This window comes from Aptenodytes forsteri, unplaced genomic scaffold (genome assembly GCF_000699145.1).
Source record: "Aptenodytes forsteri isolate BGI_AS27 unplaced genomic scaffold, ASM69914v1 Scaffold69, whole genome shotgun sequence".
In the NCBI taxonomy this organism is placed as follows: domain Eukaryota; kingdom Metazoa; phylum Chordata; class Aves; order Sphenisciformes; family Spheniscidae; genus Aptenodytes; species Aptenodytes forsteri.
The window spans coordinates 7264937-7285311 of record NW_008795885.1 but is presented as its reverse complement, the minus strand read 5'-3'; the positions used below and the strand labels follow the sequence as shown (position 1 = coordinate 7285311).

Here is a 20375-nt window from a genome sequence, read left to right as displayed (position 1 = left end):
CAAAGATTCAGAAACATTGTTCAGAGTTTAATTTTCTGACTTACAAGTCATTGCAAATATTTGGCTTGAGGTAGTAATTATTTATGTATTAGCACCCAATTCTACTTTCTATCAATTTTTAGGGAAAAAAATGTCATAGTTAAAATTTATCAACTCTCATTTTCAATTATTTGCAAAAAGGATATTTCTTCATTCCATTAACCAGTCATTAAACAAATTATGCTTTCCCTCCCTCCTTAGCTATAATCCAGAGCTAAGTATTCATATTTAGATATGCACTTTATGCTCAGATATCAAAATAAAGCTTATTGTATCTTGTCTAAAATACACATAATTAAAAAATAATCTGGAAAACCAAAAGTAAATTCTACAAAAAAACTGGGGAGAATGTGCAAAAAGCCGTCTTAGAAAAACAGTAATTGCTCTATTAGACTTTCTTCACTTTTTATATTGCAAAAGCAAAAATTATTATGGTTTGGAGTTATGGTTGATAGTAGATACAGATATGTAACAAGTAAAACGTCAGAAATTGGTCTGCCTTTTTTATATATTTGTAAGTGTTTAGGGTTCAGATTCAAGTAAAAGTAAATCTAGCCATCTTTAGATCTATAAAGGCACCCAGTCAACTTTCAGTTTGGGCTGTAGGGATATGCAATGCAGTTCTCACACTGTTCTTGATTTATTCTTCCATATAAGTGCCTTCAGACCTGATTTTAAAAAATGTGGGGTGTTTTTCAATCCCTAGAATTTGTTTTTTCCTGCCCTCCCTATAACAAAGACTGATGTTTCTAACCCACCATACTGTTACCTTAGACCTTTCCAGCACATGTGAGAATATAGACCTTATCCCCAAGAATCAAAGTAATTAAAAGTTATCAATAATCTCTTTTAACTTGTTCTGTAGGAAAGGTAATCACATTCTATCATTTTCTATTTGTGTAACTGTTGCATTTTTTGAAGCAATTAATAATTTTTGTTAGTATGCTTGGAGCAAACTTTTGGGGAATTCTTTAATTTTTGTTCAACTTTGGCTCCTTTCTTACTCCCTTTCTTGTTCCCGCTCTTGTCTTGCATAAGGCACACACCTTTTAACTTGTTCTGTAGGAAAGGTAATCACATTCTATCATTTTCTATTTGTGTAACTGTTGCATTTTTTGAAGCAATTAATAATTTTTGTTAGTATGCTTGGAGCAAACTTTTGGGGAATTCTTTAATTTTTGTTCAACTTTGGCTCCTTTCTTACTCCCTTTCTTGTTCCCGCTCTTGTCTTGCGTAAGGCACACATATCTGCGTTCTCAACTCCTTCTCCTAACCCCCACTTCTTCACTGAGAATAGATTTATTTCTTCCTGCTATCATTCCCTACAAGACTTATGTTACCCACATTACATATAATAACACAGACATACCTGCTTTTGTGAGGGGGGGTGGGTTTCTTAGTGTTGGGTTTTTGTTTGGTGGGGTTTTTTTTTTGGTTGGGGAGAGTAATTAATTTTTGCTACTAAGCTGGTAGATGTCCTAAAAATAATTGTTTTCTTCATAAGCATATGAATTGTAAGCTGTCATTTGAGTTCTGTTCTTATTTGAACCCTGGATTCAGTGTGCTTCTCTTTGATAACCAGAAGGCTTAATGTTGGTGTCTTGAATAAAATTAATGTTGCATATTCCCAGTCATTCATGTCTATGATATATTATGATATCCTTTCAGCAAATCAGTCATCTGTGACCTTTACAAGGTATTTATTTGTTAAAAAATTTATATCGGACCAGGATCAACAATTGTTTGTCTCCTTTCTATTTGGAAAGTAAGTTGTGAAAATGGCACTGGAAAATGGTACTTGAATTCTACATGTTACTAGATTTTTAAAAAGAATTTTGCTGAATTGATTTTGGTTGAGTGAACAGATGAGTAAGAGCAAGCACCTTGACTCTCATGAAAAAGACAAATTCAGCTAGTGTTCTTTTATGTATCAAATATTAGGTATCAATATTGAATGCAACATACTGAATTTGTCTCTTTCTTTACCAAGACTTCAAGTTCATTTTTGTGCTGCATGTCTTTGTCTTTTTGAATATAACTTGTATAAAGTTACTTCCCAGTGGGCATTAGCTTTGGAATTGCCTTGCTTAGAGGTTGTGCTCCAGCTTTGAGGCTACTTCTTATCTTTAATGAGGCAATGCCAGTTCTGATATGTGGAGATTCTGGTACAAATCAAAGGGCTGAGTTTGAAATAACAAGGGGTTTGGAGCTTCATAAAAAGCACCACTCTATTACAGTGAAAGCTTTTAAGTATTCTAGTAGCCATGTATGAGTGCTATACTGTTCGTATTAAATATTAGAAATAGAGCAATGAAGAAACTGAATAAATAGTTTGAACAGTCTGCTCTATAATTTAAAATCGGTGTACCCAGACTGCAAAGAAAATAGGTTTTGAAGAGTGTTTATTTTTCTAAATCTGAGTAAAAAACCACAGAATTTTAAGTATCTAGGAAGCCCTAGAAGTCTCAACTTCTCTGGCAGATTATCGTACGTGTAACTAAAGAGTTCAGGATTGTAGATCTGGATAGACAGACTGGCAGGAGGCCTGTCAGACTTGCATTGGAAGTTTTACCAAAATCAGCCTACAGAAAGAGAGCGTTTCTGTTTAGGATAATTTGATTTCTCAGCTATGAGTGTTTCATTTGACAAACTGTATTTCTAGTATTTGAGATATTTCTCCTAGAAAACATGATTAACAGGAGTAGCATAGGTGATTCATTTTAACTAATTTAAGTGTTTATTTGCAGTTAGAATTATCATTACAAAGTTGTCATGTACATTTTTTAAAACAAATTATGTATTTAAATTCTGAAGCCAGTGTTAGGCTTTAACATGCACCATTGATTTTGTTTGACATAGGTAAAAAAAAGCAGGGAATATTTAATATGATTGTGTTGTATTTGCACACCACACAAAAGGCAGTCATAAGCACAGCTTCTAGTTTCATATGAGTTGGAAACTCTGTATGGACAATTAGCTTTGATTTGAACCTGTTTCTGAGGTATATAAAAATGCATTTCCAGTCTTTGCCACACAGCAAATAGTAACTACTTTGTCCCAGAGCAGTGCTCATTTGCTGAATAGCTGAAAAAAAGAAATCAAAGTACTTAGGTGAGCTGGACTGACAGACTGGAAAGGAGGCTTTAAGATTTTGTTTGGTTTGTGCATTTTTTAAGGATATTTTTGCTTAGGTCACACAGCGAAGCTTGAAAAGAGTTTGCACCAGGAACCGGCTTGGCCTCACTACAGTCAGCGTTCTTGGGGGGAGGGTTCAGCAGCTTTGAGTGTTTCAAGGAGGTGGGCTGTAAGGAAGGAGAAGCAAGGAAACAGCATTTTCAGCATACCCCTGTAGTTGTTAAAAAAATGTTTAGCTCAGTCATGGCTAATATAACCACAGACAAAACTATAACGCACTGTAGGAATTTCTCAAAAGTCTAGACCAATGTATCCATCCGTTATTTTACTCTTGACACACCAGTGCAGATCAGATTCTTGTGCCAGAAATTGATTTATGTTTCTCCCGATACTGATTAATATGATTGCTTTGTATAATAGTAATAATAACTTTCCCACTGTCTTCAGTTCATTTTGAAATTGCTCAATTTAGATGAAAATATTGAATGAAAATTTTTTCAATACTTTAAAAATTTAAATAGTGTGAAAACTTCGATATTGGCAAACTGAAATATATTGGAGTCATTTCCCTCTCCCGACACGCTATTTTTAAAAGAGACATTATGACATAGTAAGGGTTAGATTTTCCAAACTTGACTCATGTTTGGCATATGACAGGTTTGGTTTTATTGTTTTGGGATAGTTTCTCAGCAGTGTTTAAAAGACAGGATGGTGATGTTTTCAACTGCAAATTGCAAAACTGACAGACATAAAACTACTGATTGCATTTTAAATTTTTAAATTTTAAATTTTATTACTTTAATAAAGTAAAATGTTCCGAGAGGAAGCAAGTATTTCCCAACTTCCATTAAAATTTATGTAGTGCAAACTTTCTAACAATGTAAAATTTATTAAAGCTGAGTTCTGCAGCATCACCTGAATAGCCAAAAATTTAGGAAAAAAAAAAATTAATTTGAAACAAGGAAGGTGGGGCAAAAGAGATTTCATGAAGACCTTTATAGCAAATATAAAGGTATTGAGATTGTAAGTGAAGCTTCCTACAGTGAAGAGTAGAGGAGGATGAACAGTATATACATATCTTGAACTTTTTCTAAAACCATGGACAAAGAATTTAATTTCTCTTTCTCTTGAATGTTTTCCTACCATTCCCCTACTTTTTTCCTAATAGCTTAGTCTTTCTGGTGCTTTTGGATTCATGACTTGACCATTTGAAAGCAACATTTGTTATCTGTGATTGAAAACTAGCGCTTATTCTGGCATGGCACAACTTCAGTTTTTCTTTCCATCTTTAGGCAGTGCTGACCATATCTTGACTTCATCATTTTTTCCCTTATCTACTCTAACTTAGTCTTTTATTTGGTCCTGTCCCTGCTCTCTCCTTGAACCTTTTCTCCTCTTTCTTCACCTCTCTCTCTGCTACCCCCTGCAAATGACTTGCCATGTGGTGAATGTATTTATGGAAAGATTTTTTTATGTATTTATTTTTGAGAAGTAAATAAAAAAAAAAATTGCAAACTATATTTTAAATGTGTTTTAAAGACTGTACTTTAAATTGGAGAATTTTTATCTTAAAGTTTAGATTAATTTTTCAGTGTCTACTGTTTTTCTGTACAAATATGCATGTTTGCATAAAAATGATACATAAGAATGTATGTTATTAGACTGAAAATATCTATTTTCTACAATATATTGTTTATTTGGCTGTTTTGTAGAACAGAGAAAATGTGGGTGATACAGTGACAGTAACTGGCTGACTGGCTTTGCGTTTTGTGTGTGCATGTGCGTAGTCTTAAAGTACTTCTACTGTAATTGCAAGTGAACTTTGTCAGTACTCTGCCAAACCCATACTCAATCCTTTATACAGAATATAGGTACTGAACTCTCTGTGTTTGAGGCAATATTACATGTAGCTTAAAGACAGTCAGAAATTCCATCTGTATTGAATGGGTATGCTTTTGTTTCTGCATTACCAATTGAATTTTCAGCTGCTTTCCTTCTGATTCATCACACTTCGTTTCAAAAATTCTCATGAGACATGCTTTCCAAACATTCAATGCAACTACAGTAATGGGTAGTCTTGATGAAAGACCTACTGTTCTATTTTTTCTTTTGCGTATACAGTGAAGACTTTCCTTTTTTGTTGTTGTTTGTAAAGGTACAACTGTGATTTACTGATTCAGATTTTTAAATACAAAAGTGTGTGATTTACTGATTCAGATTTTTAAATACAGAAGTGGTTTTTGGGACACACAGAGCTGGAGAAACTAAGTATTCTCATATGCCATGATGATGAGCATTATGAGAACCTAGTGAAATTGGGTTAGCAACTTTTTCACTTGCATGACATATGTACTAATTTATACATTCTATAAAAATAGTGACTGTCTACTTTGTGAACATATTGAAAGTAAGTTCTAGTATCAATGGTGGTAAAAAACAAACTGAATATTATCCCTTGATAATGAAATGTGGTGTGACTAAAACAGCTAATGTTTGAAAAACTGAACTGATACTTTTTAATCTGTAAAGTCTCCCCATTTTGTCCCGCTCTAGTCATTATCCTTTCTTCTGTTCAAATGCACTGCTTTTTTCAGTTCGGAATCTAGCTACTGATGGGAGAAAAATCTCTCCCAAGTTACTCTTGTGAGCAGATCCTTAACTACTCTGTTCTCCTTCTTACCTGAAGCATATACTGTTAGAAGGTATTTTTTCAGCATTTTCTGTTTACTTGCTTTGGAGTTATATCCGTCTTCTTACTACAGCTATTTTTGGTATAAACATAAGAAAAGGAAACTTTCTTGAAAAAGAACAAAGATTGAAATCCCAGATCACCAACTCAAATTGAGCAACTATATCAAGACAATAGTATCTTTAAATTAAAATGTCAAACATATTAGATAATGCTGATACAGTACATTAACAAATGAATTAACTATTTTTACTGTCCTTCTAGGATATCCAATGTTAAACAGAGCCACTGTCTGTATTGGTATCTCAAGTTCACCTGTTGACTTTATTACAGGGATTTCTTGCTGCTTGATTATTAATGGCAAAAATCATTACTTTTCCACAAATCTTCCATTATTCTAACATTTGTCAAAATACAAATTTGTTTGAAGCAAACCAACTTTTCCTGCTATTGCAAAAATGACACTGTTTCATCTCCCAGATGCTAGTTCATAAAGATCTGCAATTTCTAGTACCAAAAAGAGCAGTTAGTTTTTCATCCACTGGAGTTTTGCTCTATATTAGGATTTTGCTACAAATGCAGCACTGTGATGTTCAGGTTTGTGCAAATTTGAGTAATGTTTCCATGGTATGAAAGTTTTACTGCAAACAGTAAGATTAAAACTTATTTTGTCTTCTGGTATTTTTTACACAGCAGAAGAATGTTATTAATGTGGAATAATTTCACATGGGTTCAGTTGCTAATGATTAAACTGTTTTGTGATTTATGCAGATAAACACAAGGACTGCTCTGGTGTAACTTTACATCTGACACATCAAAAGTAAGTATCTTTAAAAATACTTACCTATTAAGATTTTTTTCATCAGAACAGAAGGCATGGAAACCTCTCCTTTAGATTCCTTTGAAAACATGTGAAATAAAAATAATACATACTTCACAATATTAAGAATTTTGAAGCTATGTGTCATCTGTTGGCAAAAATTTTTGTTTCTGCTAAGAAACTTGATGAAATGGTGCTACCAGTACTGAGTTAATCCAGCTTAAGAGCTTCATATTTAGAAATCTGAGACAAGGACGGCAATTATGTAGATGACTGTATCGTTCTATTTCACATACTTTGTAGAAGATGCTTTAAAAATTGTAGCTCAGTATGAAAAAAAGGAGGGAAAGGGAAGTGCTGTGTAACAGCTTCTTTCTCAGTAGACCAGTTTCAGACATAATCCAACATTTAGAAATTAATGATGTTAAATGGTATTGCATATCATGTCACTTGCAGTCAGGTTTTACAAAGGACTTGTTTAGCAGAGCTTGGGTTTTGAATTGCAGGCAGCCTTTGATTGCTGGAATGTATCTTATGATGTCTGTGAACACTGTAATACCACCAGGCGAAAAAGGTGAGTCATAATTCTACAAAGTGATTATATAATTTCAGCATCTGATTTATTTTCACTGCTCATTGTGGAAGAAAATTTAGCAGAGGCTTGCTGAATTGTAGATGGACAAATTAATTGCTTAATTAAACAAATGATGAAAAAAATAGTTACAATTTTAAAATTGTATCATATTACCCAATGACTATATCTGCAAAGGCAATCAATGTTGTAGAAAACAATGTTGTACAAAACAATAATGATCTGTGCAATACTGAAGTTTCTAGGATTCTTAAGAGTATTTCTTTGATTTATTTTTGTCTTAATATTTTACAAAAGAAGTCCTACCTGTTTTCTTATTTCCACCCTCCCCCAAAAAAAACCATAAAATTTTTTTTACTCTTCTTCATCTGCATTTGTCATTCATGCTATTTGTGATTTACTAAGAGTTTAGTTTTAATAAATGAATTTCTACCAGTAAGGAGCTGCTCTTTGAAAATTTTATTTCTGTGTTCCTAGTTGGTTAAAAGGTCAAAATGCTGAAAAAACATTGTAAAAGAAAGTTTCCAGTTTCTATTCAGAATCCTACTCAGTGGATTTGATCTGAAACTCAGCTTGGATAGCCCCAATATCATTTCTTCAAGCTAACATGGAATATTCTGTTTTATAGAAGTTGAACACTGACCTTACATTTTCCTATGCTATACCGGAATTTTAAATTAGATATCCAAGAACACCATTTGTCCCATTTACAGTTAGCTGCCTAAATATGATGAGGTGGTCAAATGCTCAACTGACTCCCAAGTGTTCGGTGAATTCAGCAGCTTGAAATCTTTTTAATTTGAATTGAAACTTAACATATTTTGCTCTTCAATATGAAAACATATCAAACTGATTCCCCCCCTGCCCCAAAATATTTGACCAACGCAGAAATTTACTTTGTTAGCTGGAGGGGTGAGGAAGAGGGGAATAAAAACAGTTCTGTGCCTGTTGATAACTGCCTTCTCATGTTCAATCAAATTTGCAGTTCTTAAGTAAAGCATGAACGAAGAATGCAGCCAGTCCCCAGATGCCTCTCAGAGAGGCATCGGCAGAGGAATTTCTCTGTAGGCTCTTCCTTAGCTACTGTTACTGCACCTAACACAAGTACTAGCCTGCAGACATTGTCTGTGCAGCACTTCTCTGCCAAAGTCTGCATCTAACCCTAAATTTTTAAGATTAGGCCTAGAACTATAAGATCTTAAAATTAAGCCTTCATTATAAATTGTATCAGTTTAGAATTGTATCAGTTTATTTTAATTTTCTCCTGAGTAGACTATTTACCATAGCTATGTTTATTTTAAGTGTCCCTCAACATAGTCTGTAAGCAAATGTATTACTTTACTTCTTTAAATAGCAGTAGTGTACGCTGGAAAAAATGCTACTGAGTTTCAGCCCCATTTTGTATGTACATCATCACAGAAACTAATTTTCAAGTGACTTGTGCTATATTTTATTAGTTTTTCTTTACAGATGTCTTGAGATAGACACTGCAGAAATATGATACTATCCAGTATCTTTTGAAATTGTCTGTTGTCCTGTGTAGGTATATCTTTTGTAAACTGCTTTCACACTGAATGAAGTACAGTAGTGTAACTTTTCTCTGATAAATAATGTGTTTTTCTTTGTTTATTGCCATCTTATCTTAACAGTGGTTGATGCAGACATTGCCTGCCATTACAAAAGGTTTCCAATGCACCTTTTTGCCTACAGAGTTCATACACACAGACTAGGTAAGAGTTTTATTGCAAGGAATATCAAATATTTAACAGAAAAATGCTGACACTACAACATATTTTTTTAGAAGTATATCTCACGTTCACATACATATTGGTATCTTACAGGTAAAGTAGTGAGTGGATACAGAGTGAGAAATGGTCAATGGACATTGATTGGTAGACAGAGTCCACAACTACCACAGGTTGGTTGTTTTTTTAATTCTAACTGTAAATTTTAATTATCTTTATTTAAAACTGAGAAGCTGAATTGGCAGTCATGTACCCAAGGATTTGCGTCATGGTGTTTCCACTGGCACATGTTATTGTGCCACTGGAAGCGTCATGGTGTTTCCACTGGCACATGTTACTGTGCCACTGGATGTGAATACTGCCAAGTATTATCATGATTATTTTATGATGCAAAAACTGTTCTGAAATTACTTTTCAGATGTGTAGCACTGTCATTCTCGTGAGTGTGTATATTGACGTAAATAATATGAGATGCTTTCGCTAATTATGGTGAATCATCCTCTCTTTCAGGCATTCTATCCAGTAGAACGTCCTGTAGACGTTAGCTATGATGATATCCTAGCAGCTAGATGTGTGTTCAGTGGTGAAGGCAGAACTACAGAGACACATATAGGGTAAATTTTCTCTATTTGCTCCATTTCCTAACCATTTTTTCCCAAGGTATTGGTTATGTGTAGAAATGTATTTGTTTCATGTCTTCTTCCAAGATAATTCTAACAAACTGTTAAATTCTGCCAGAATGGCCTGTTTTGCTGTCTAGTTTGCTAAAGATTTAACTCTACACAATGTTCATTGCCTTTACTTAGGTGAATAATCACCTTGCTGAAGTGTTCAGAACATTTCTCAGGTGAAGCTATGCTGCCAAACACCTTACTCAGATGTTGGGCTGTTCTGCACTTAGAGAAGGATTTAGAATATCAATTCTAAAATATGTATTTTTTAATACGTTGAAGTTATTGACTGTTTAAAACCAAATAATAAAGCGTCACAATTTCTCATTATTTCAGAAAGAAAATTTATGGAAACTTATAAAATTCTGATAGATTTTGACCCATCATAAAATCTAACCTTAAAAATTTGGAATAATGTACCAGTTATTAAAATGCATAAGAATTTTAAGCTGGGTATATGGAAAGATAAACAGCCAAAATAAATTAAAGGAAAGTTGTTTAAATCTTGGAAAGTGTTGCCCATCAGGGCAGTTGTCTTGCTCCCATTCAGAATGACTCGTCGGTCCAAAAGAAATATTAAAAGAACCTTTGAGTTCCAGATATAAACACTGAAAAAATGGGAAATGCAAACATGAAAGGAAAGCTGTGAAATAATACATATCTGAAAAGGATCAGTTCAGGTCTTCATGTTCACTTTCCCGTCTCTATACTTAATTTTCTGCCTGTGTTTTTGTTTTTTCTTAAACTAGCTGAAAAAAAGATCTTAAATTCCTTATGTGATCTATCTTTAATATACATAGAAGGCAGGGCTAAAACAGAGTTCACTTTGTTCATTCACCTTTCCAAAGCTGATCAGTTAAAGCTTAACCATTCATAATATATGCTAACTCTAGTTAAAGCATGACATATATTATATGTTATACTTTCTTAACTGTGTAATAATTTCTGTGATAGTCAACTAGTCCTTTTCATACGAATGAAGTGTCATTTTTGGCCAAGGCTATTACTTAGTATCTAACTTGGGGAGGGAGGATAGATGTTCTCATTTTCTTTTATCCCTTCCTTACTGTGCTGTTTGTTTCTTTACACATTTGGTCTTGGGTTTTTTTCATGTTTTTCTTTAGTTGCACTAACTGCTTTCCATTATCTTACATTATGTCATGACACCCATGGTTCACACTGCCCTTTTTCATCCTGCTTCCTCCCCTAGTCTGAGAAATTAAATTAGGTATTGAGGCATGCCTCTTAGATGTATAGAGTTTGGCAAACCAAGGTTCAGAAGTGAAACCTGATTTGGCTTGTGCAGTTGACTACATACAAGTTCAGGGTAATTACATAAGCACAGACTTAATGTCTCTGGTGTAAAGAGGTGAGGCAGGAGTCATCTTTTCAAAAGTTTCATAAACGTTCCATTTCAATTAGCTGGATTTCTCCTCAAGCTCAAACTTTTGCAAATGAAAGGAGTGAATTATTCTAATTTTTGCTACAGACCAGTAAGTACTCCATGGAAGCAGCCACTGCATTTTTATAACAGAAAACTTAATGATGTTTCAGAGTAAACATTAGAGTTGATATAGTGTCAAGTAGTATATAACTTACCAGTCTAAGGGATATCAAAGAACCGGAGCCCGTTCAGTGTAAAGATCATATCTTTGTAAAGGAAAGTGCCATTGGCCACGGTGGCTGCTTGTTTTTCCAGTTGAGATGTCATGTGTTGTTTAAAACTCTTAACAGAGAGAAAATAGTGCAACCTGTGTCTTTCCCTTTCAAAATATGTTTAACAGGTATTGTACCATTCAAGAGAAGGTTTACGTGCCTGTAGCAAAACGTTCCCATCCAGTATTTAAGATTCTTTAACTGCATTATCTTGCTTTTTGATGCTAAATCCTCTGTTTCATTATGCTTCACTGTGTACTGTTAATATACCAAGATCTGGATACGGTTCTAGATATCTGTGGCAGTGGTGTGAAGGTGGTTAACAGGAATTTTTTTATTTTATTTCTTTTTAACTTGTGCATCAGCATTTCTACTCATTAAACTCAGTCACAAAAATAGGGTTTCTCGGGAGTTCAAATATCTAATGGAAGGATTCTGGGTTTTCTGTGAATTTACTAAAACTGTTGTTGACAGAGTATTTTGTTTTTTTTTTTTTTTAACTGTAAATATTTAAAATTATCAACTTTGAAATATTTATACACAGTAACATGTGTCTGGTGAACCAGACTTCATGTGGGTTCCACATCCCCTTTTCTACTGGAGTTTTAAAGAGGAAGCAATTACAGTGACAGATACTGGGAGTCCAACAGTGAAGTTAATGCTTTCTAAAAGCTTAAGCAGAGCTTGCCAAGTCAGAGTCTGATTTTTGTGGTCTCCAAGGGATGCTAAATTTTCAATGCATGGAAAAATACCAGTTCCCCTTTTGAAACAGTCTCTTCTCCCATCTTCCCCATGTCTCCCCTCCGGCTGGTGTCATTATTGTTGCTATGGTGAATAAATGAATGCTGCAGGATGCTGCTGGAAAAGTCAACACTGACGTCTTTTGCAAACAGCTAATAGGCCACCCCCGTATCTTTTTATGAGTGTGGGCTCACTGGTTAATTGTGAAAGCTAATTAAAAAATATTAATGGAAAATCCTTTATTTTGTGAACCTTTCGTTATAAGTCCTAGCTTGTTCCATTGTCAGTATTGTAGCTATAAATAAAAGATAACCAACCTATGTGGCAGAGGGAAAAAAACAGAAACAGGTCACAGTTACAAAGAGGCCCTTATCTTCTGCTTCACAAAGTAATATTTTTCAGAAAAAAATATTTCTCGTACCAGCTGTTTTTTCTGTTGAAGACAGGATTATGTAGCAGTACAGAAGAGCCTCTTCTGTTTCAAGTACATGCACAACATTTGCAAAGAACTGAATTTTGCTAGTGTTTAATCATTCCTCTTGCACTCATGTTTTCCTTACAGAGGCTTGTGATCAAGTTATTCTCAAGATGGTACTGCTATCTTCTCTTTAAGAGATATTTATGGTGTCTTAATATGTAATGAAATTACGTTTTGCTGCATTAGCACCAGTGTGATTGGCCAATAAATGGATGCACTTGAACATAGGGGGAAAAAAACCGTCATAAAAGATAGCTGCTGAAATGAAACATAGACGTTATTTGCAATGATTTTAAATTAGATTTGCCCCAGATTGACAGAGAAGTATATAAATGGTGATGTAATGAATGATACAGTTCTGTCTTATTTCATCAGAAGATGTGCATAGTTGATGACACACTGGGGACTATAAGGAGTATACCAGGGAAATGAGAAGGAAGAGCAGTTTAAGTAGTTGATGCAATTTTTTGTAGAATCAAAACCAAATTGTTAGGAATTTCTGAGGTACCTGGGGAGTTTGTACAAACTGGTATTCTCTACTATTAACTGAAATAAACTTTTGATATTCACTGCGATGAAGCTATTAAATATTTTAGTGTGGGATTTCTAAATGTTTCATTGCATCTTTCTAATATTCTTTAAACAAGTTAGATGAATTGACTAACAGCTATATGCAGCTCATTTTTTCCTAACTGCTGCATCTTTTCTTTGTTGTGTAGGGGAACAGCTGATGATGAAATGTGTAATTTTTACATTATGTACTACATGGAAGCCAAGCATGCTGTTTCGTATATGACCTGCACACAGAATGCAAACCCTGAGATGTTCAGAAATATACCGCAGGAGGCAAATATTCCTATTCCGGTCAAGTCTGATATGCTAAAGATGACGCATGGACATCATGAAGGTGAAAAAACCTTGTAATCCATTTTATTCAAGTCTTTTTATGCTCGCTGATGTGTTTGTCTGTGTTGCTTTGATATGCTAAATTTTCCTAAAAAGGAAATGCAATTCTGAATAAAATTCAAATCGTTAATTATAGACCATCACAGGATTCTGCTCTTGTTTTTGGTGGAAGTGTCTGCCATAGTCTTTTGTCTGTTTCTTCCTATTGTCGGCTTTCAATTTTAAACATATTTTTATAGCTACATGAGCTGTGTACCCAAAAGACTGACGTCTTTTCTATGCCAAGTATCAGTACTTTATATTAACATTTCTTAATATTTGCTTTATCTTCTATCTATTTCCTACAAAGTTGAATCATAACATTTCCATAGTATTCTGGATCCCACTGCCTTGTTATGGAAGGAATCAAATGTTTATATTGAACACTAGTAGGCGTATAAGTTGCACCAGCAGTATTTTCCAGAAGTAATCTGACTGGTATGTCTGTGTAGCAAAGTACAAATCATAATTTTTTTATTCTAGTTGTTTTACTGCTGCACTGTTTGGTACAACTACTATAGATAGATAAAAATACCAAATGTTCATTTCAGAAGGGCCTTTTTTCCCCAGTAGGAAGATACTAAATTCCATTCACAAGCAGAGGTTAACATCATATCCTAAATCCATTTTTCAGAAACCAAGGATACTGATAAGAGTTCTTTGCTGCAGCAGGCCAAAAAAGAAGAGGAAGAGATTTTGGATCAGGGTATGTACTTACTTATTTCTGTGTCAATTAAGGGACTCACTAATGTAAAATACTGATAAATTATATCCTGATTGTTAACGAGTTATGAAGTTTTTAATCTGTTTATTTTTAATTGATGCAATTTGCTATGTTCTGTACAGCTAATATGATTGAATGCTATATAAGAAATAATTTAAAAAATTAGTCTACCACTGATCTCTAGCCTTGTGGGTAAAATTTATTAGTGCATTTTAATCTCATCAGATTTTCCTGTTCTTGGTTTAATTTGCTAAAGAAGGTTGTAATTTATCTGTAAGTGCAATCCTAAAGAATGGACACAAAGAAATAGTGTGTGTACTAGCATGTAACTATTCTATATGTAACTATCTGCTATTAGCTCTTTGCCTATTTCTCAGTTTGTATTACTATGTATGTATTAGGGAATAATATGTTCATATGCTTAAATATTGGTTGTACGTGCAGTGGGTTGAGTGCAAATAATGTTTAATACTGAATTATTTTTCATTACATTTGTGTATGTGTGCATATACACATATGCATGTGTAAAAATGTGTGCAGTATGCAGTACTTTGTTGCAGGAAAAAAAACCCCATGACTGTTACAAAGCTTCTAGAAATACGCTGATTGTTATTTATGTTTCAGAGATATTAAAATAAGACTGTACTTTAAAGTTCTTGTGGATCATATGCTATTATATAAATATTGGTTAAGTATCAAGATTTTTCTTGATACTAAGGAGAAGACCTCGTCAGCTGCAGTTTCCTACTGTTTTCATTGAACAATGTTGAGGTTCAAGGACTAAATAAATTAAAGACGAGTTTCCTTTTGCTGTTAATGACAGCAAAGATTAGGCCAGTGTTTAGAGTTTTTGATAACATCTCCCAAAGGGGTTAGATTTTCTGTATACGTTGCCATGTTGCAGAGTTAACTCAAATGATTAAGTTACAGTTACATAAAAACTAGCTTCTAGAGTGTAAGAGCATCTTGACTGAAAGTACCTTAAACTACTAGAGACAATATTTACAATTCCATATCTGAAACTTATCTTAATCAATTCAAGATGGATTTTTTTAGAAAGAAATACAATTCTAATTTTTTTTAAGCCTATTCCAGAGCAGAATGAGCTAGCTGCTTAAAAATTCATATCAAGATTTATGCTGACAAGATGCTTCATCCTTATGTTACTAGTAAGCACATTAGCATTTGGTTGAGGATCTTGTTATCTGTGTGTTTTATTGAATTTGTTAATGTTTGAAACAAAATGTTGAAACAAGGTCCTGTTTTTAAATTCTTTTTTATTTGTCTTTGAAATGTATTTCAAAGCCACATTTCTGCAATGCAGTCTCGTTTGCTGAGACCACTATTTAGTATACATCCTCATCTAACATGTTTCTATGGAAACACACTGCATTGTTTTGTCCATTTGAAATTAGTTGGGTTCACGATGTGAAATATCAAAACACAGTAGTTGCTGTGAGAGAATTTTGTTTCATGTTCTTAATTGTTAGTTTAAGATAAATTCTCCCATCATTTACAGGAGCCTAGCTTCAATTTTACATTTATACAGCTCTAACTTCAGTTGAATTATGTGTGTGTAAGCAAAAAAAGCAAAAGGAACAATCAAATCAGGTTTGGTTTTATTTTTGTCTCCAGAGGAAAAGTTGGGTGGCTGTTTTAGAAAGTGGTTTTTGGTCCTACAAGCACATGAGCATCCGGTAAGATACACTGGGAAAACCAGGAGCTGAACATGGTCTGCTAAAATGTGCCTATAAAAATTACATACAAATTGGAATCCGGTTTTGTGGGGCAAAGCGGTTTTATGTAATTGCGTTGCCAATTTGTCCATCTCCTCAAGTAACTTTAGTGAGTTAGCCAATATCAACCAAATTTGAACAAGGTGTTAATGACAGGAAGATTCTACAGTTTGAAGGGAGGGGGCAGTGGACCCCTAAGCCACACAAAAGCAAATACATACTTTCACTGAGGTACAGGTTATAACATAAATTTTTCCCTTTATGGTCTGGCATGACATACTCTATATGATAAGCTTATCTACAAAACACGGATCCACCAAAACTCAGGCTTTGATTAGTTCTGTTGCTGCTGAGCTGTTGCTCAGTAAATTCAGCCTTTGATTTGCTCTGAAGATAGTACTTTTAACGATTTTTCCATAATTCTGTGTTTTATCTTGCATGTTTTTTTCTCAATGACTCATTATGTTGTAGCGACTTCATTTTACCCTCCTTAGTTTCAGGTAACTGAAGTAAACGCTGTTACTCCACTAAAACTGAAATAGTTGTTAAATTGTTATATTGCCCTGGAGATACTTAAAAATCTGGGGGGTAGAGGCATGGTCAGAGAGACAAATTTTGATGTGACTAATATTAAATCTAAGCATTTGCCTCAAAAGGGGAAAACAAAAAAACCTGCCATGTGAAAATATCTGCCTGCTAATAATGTGTATATCACATAATTGCCTGGGCATAGGTTTAGAAGACACACTTCCTGCTACACGCAGGCAGTTCATTATATCGGCACCTCCAGGAGTTATCATTGCTTTTACATTAAATTTTCAATTTCATCACCTTCACCCATCAGAAGCACATTAATAAACAATGTAAATATATTGAAATAAGTAGTAACCATCACAAAGTGAATCACCACTCAGCATGAAGGCAAAGCTAAATCCCTGTAGTGTTAAAATTAAACTGAACTTACCTTAATGAAACTGACCTCATTATATTGTTTCTGAAACAGCAATGTCACTGTTTGGTGAAGACAAACTGTTCATAGGAAGTTAATTATTGTAGGAAATGCAATTGATTTAGACATTTGTGCATATTGGAGAGTTTCCTGTTCCTGCTGAAGAAGAAAGTCCCTAGCAAAACAAATATGATTTATGTTTGGTTTTTGTTCATCAATAGAAGTTTGATTAAATTGTATTCAATAGATACAGTACTGGAAAAAAACTATTTTCTGTTCATAGCATTCACCATGTCTGCTAGATGACTCTTCTTTCCCTGTGGAAAAAAGGCCTAAATGTGTTTCATTCTGTTTGTTCAAGACTTTCCTGGCTGTAGTCTGTGGCATAATATAATCTAGTTTAAGTTTGTTTTGGTATGCAATCAGTGAAGCAGCCTTTACTATTGAGAAAGTCAGCTGCTGTTGTACCTGAAATCTGTATAGACACAATAGCAGGAGTAGTTTCTTAATAACAAGGAAGGAATATACAGGTGATGGTTAATCAGGTGTGCAATATTTAATTTGTTGACCTGTGGCTTATGATTTGATATCTCTTTTTGTGTGCATTAGATGTAATCATAAACCTTCTTTTGAAGCAGAAAGGGCAATTTTTTTTTCCTAGTAAAGCCAATATAATTATGTTTAAATGGTTTAAAAAAAAAATTCAAGACTGGCTTGAACTGAAAATTCACTTGCAGCATATAAACCAAAAATTAGATTTGACCTTTTGTTTTAGAAGGACATGTGTGTACACATATATACGTTACTTGCACATACATGGGAGAGAAAAGAGGTGGGATTTTCATCTTACTTCTGGTATTAATGCTTACTGTGTCACTTACAAAAGTACATTTTTGCTTGTGTTTGGCTTAGGGAATTTAGCAGTTAGTACCGAAAAAGTAACTTGTATATTTTTGCCTCTGATGATGGAATCTGAAGTGAGAGTCAAAGTTGAAATTCTTTTGCTCTCAGTATTCGTCAGTTGTACTGCCAATACAGGGGTTTTTTCCCTCATCTCCCATTATTTCATGATTACCATCAGCACAGTTATTCCAGGAGCTCAAATGGTGAAGTTCAATACAAGTGAATTTAAGATCTCTCTTTTTGAATGTCCTGGCTAGACTCATGTGAGGTCCCTTTTTCACAGCTAAGTGTTTTAACTGAAATCCCATTAAACCTCCTGTATTTAAAATAGTATTACAGCTTGAGTCCAGTATTCAGAAATTAGCTTTTATAAAGTCAAGCTTTAAGTCTGCCATCATAGAATTGCTGTCCTGGTGGTGAGATAGGTTGCATAGAAAAACACCTCACTGGACTTCTACCTCGTTGTTTTAGCAATTAGAATGTGTATAGTGTGTGAAATAGAGAGCAACGTAAAGAAAAGAATATGACTTCATGGTCTAAGGCAATTTGATGCTCTCTGATTAAAGTGTGTTTTACTCTAGATTCTTATCAAAGTTGCTGAATGGTTCTAGGTAGCTGGGTACCTTTGTGAAGTCTTGATTTCCTGATCAGTTTTCCTAGTCTTTGAGGATGGACAAAACAAACAACTGAAGCTAAGTCTTGCACTTACGCAGCTTCTGCTGAAACTGACTGGAAATGTGGTTTGAATGTAAGATGTGAAATAGAATGCAAGTGCCCTATAAAATCACGTTTTGAGCTGTTTCTAGGTGGACACCCAAAATGAGTGGATGCTAAATGACAGTTCTGGCTGTAATCTCTAGCAAAGTAGCAGTAATTGTGGACCTTAGTTTCATAGGACAGGCTGTGATAATGAAGTAATGTAGTGTGTGTTTCATAAACAGAGATGATGGAATAGAAATGTTAAGAGAAGTCTTTCTGTTCAGTTAAAACACTTATTCAGGAGTGCTTGGAAGGGGATTCTTTGAATGAGGTTAAATATAAATATATAGTGATGGCCCATTGATTGTATGGAGGTTTCTTTGTAAAAAAAAATTAACATCATAATCCATACAAAATGGGGGCTGAATTAAGGTTAGACATAATTCTGCTATTTATTACCTGTTGGATGCCTAACCCATCTTTTGATTATTGTCAGTTGTTGTATGCTATATTTGCACGTGAGTGCATGCACACACACACACATGGAGAGGTGAATACTTTTGCACAACATTTTTGTTGCACTGCTGGAAATATTTTGCTAGGTTGTAGCTGAATCTGTGAGTTGAGAAACTGAAATGTCTGTTAAGTGTTGCATATTTTGCTGTTTACTTGTGCATTTCTATGAAAAGCTCATTACAATAAAAATGTACTGAAGGCTTTGTATCTGGGGTAGAAATTTCTGATTCATTTAAGTGAAAGGAGAAGGTATAGCTCCTCTTCCTGCCTCATCTCTCTTTTGTTTCCTTCTTAAAAAAAAAAAGGAGGGGGAAATGTGAAGGGTGGCCTACAATTTATTGCAGGATAGGTGTTGAAAAGAAGAGGAAAGGAGAATCAGCGTGCAGGCAGGTCCTTGATTTTTCAGGTACTGAAGTAGTGTATTTCTGTGATAGTATTACATGGCAAACCTATGGCAGCAGAGTCAACGAATAAGACTTGATGTATTTTTATGCCAGCACATGTAGCCATGAGTTACATTCCTTTCTAAAATAAATTTGTCATAGTTTACCTTTGCTAGTTCATGTGTTGTTGTAAGAAAAGAGAGGAGTTCAATTTGGTAGGTGGTTAAAATTTCTTAGGTTGATGGAGAAAGGATGAGGCTTGAAACAGAAGACGAATTTACTTTCCAGTATTGATGTGGGATGCCTAGAATGAAATGTGAGAGACATGAGAAAATCTTTAGATGTTTTCAGGCTTGGGATGCATGTTTGGTGCTCAGAGATTATATGAGGTCCCTTAAATAGAGTACAAAAGAAGAGAAAAGTGACTGAATTAAACCTTGGAGGAAAATGCTGAAAGGTATTAAGAGCAATATTTACAGTTAGAGAAGTCTAATTAGGAAGATTCAAAATTGCAGAGGATTTGCTTGTTGTTTCAACACTGAAAGATCCTGCTCGAAGTTGTAAATAAAAGATGAGCCTTTGATTTGGTTAGAATAAGGTTATTCATAGTCTTTACAAAAGCATCTTCAGCACAGTAAAGAAAGGAGCATCAGATCTAAGCAAAAAAATTGCAGTTGGTATAGGTTGCATACCTAAGCAGGAAAAGAATATAACAAGCATGGAAAGAAGCCATTTTAAACTGAATGTTTCAGTCTTCACTGTTTGACGCCTGGTTTATGTTCTCTGGTTCTTAAAATTATAGAGGGGACTTTCCCTAGGTATTTTCTGTAATGTAAAAGACTACTTACCAATGAACAACTGCAAAAACTGCTTATAATACAATTAACATGTCTGAAGAAATGGAAAGTGGACATTGTATTAGTACAGGAAGAGTTCAGAGAAATGATGAAGTCA

The 20375-nt window shown here is 34.3% G+C and overlaps 1 protein-coding gene across 2 annotated transcripts in view; it reads left to right on the top strand.

The window, feature by feature from the left end:
• The window catches only part of PAM (peptidylglycine alpha-amidating monooxygenase), a 78175-nt gene that overhangs the window by 26514 nt on the left and 31286 nt on the right, over positions 1-20375 (top strand). For both annotated transcript variants that reach the window (XM_009284194.2, XM_009284196.2), the window contains exons 7-13: positions 6635-6683; positions 7190-7257; positions 8925-9005; positions 9117-9193; positions 9531-9634; positions 13286-13473; positions 14146-14217. In XM_009284194.2, the coding sequence (XP_009282469.1) occupies positions 6635-6683; positions 7190-7257; positions 8925-9005; positions 9117-9193; positions 9531-9634; positions 13286-13473; positions 14146-14217 (639 nt within the window). The remainder of the gene's footprint in view (positions 1-6634; positions 6684-7189; positions 7258-8924; positions 9006-9116; positions 9194-9530; positions 9635-13285; positions 13474-14145; positions 14218-20375) is intronic.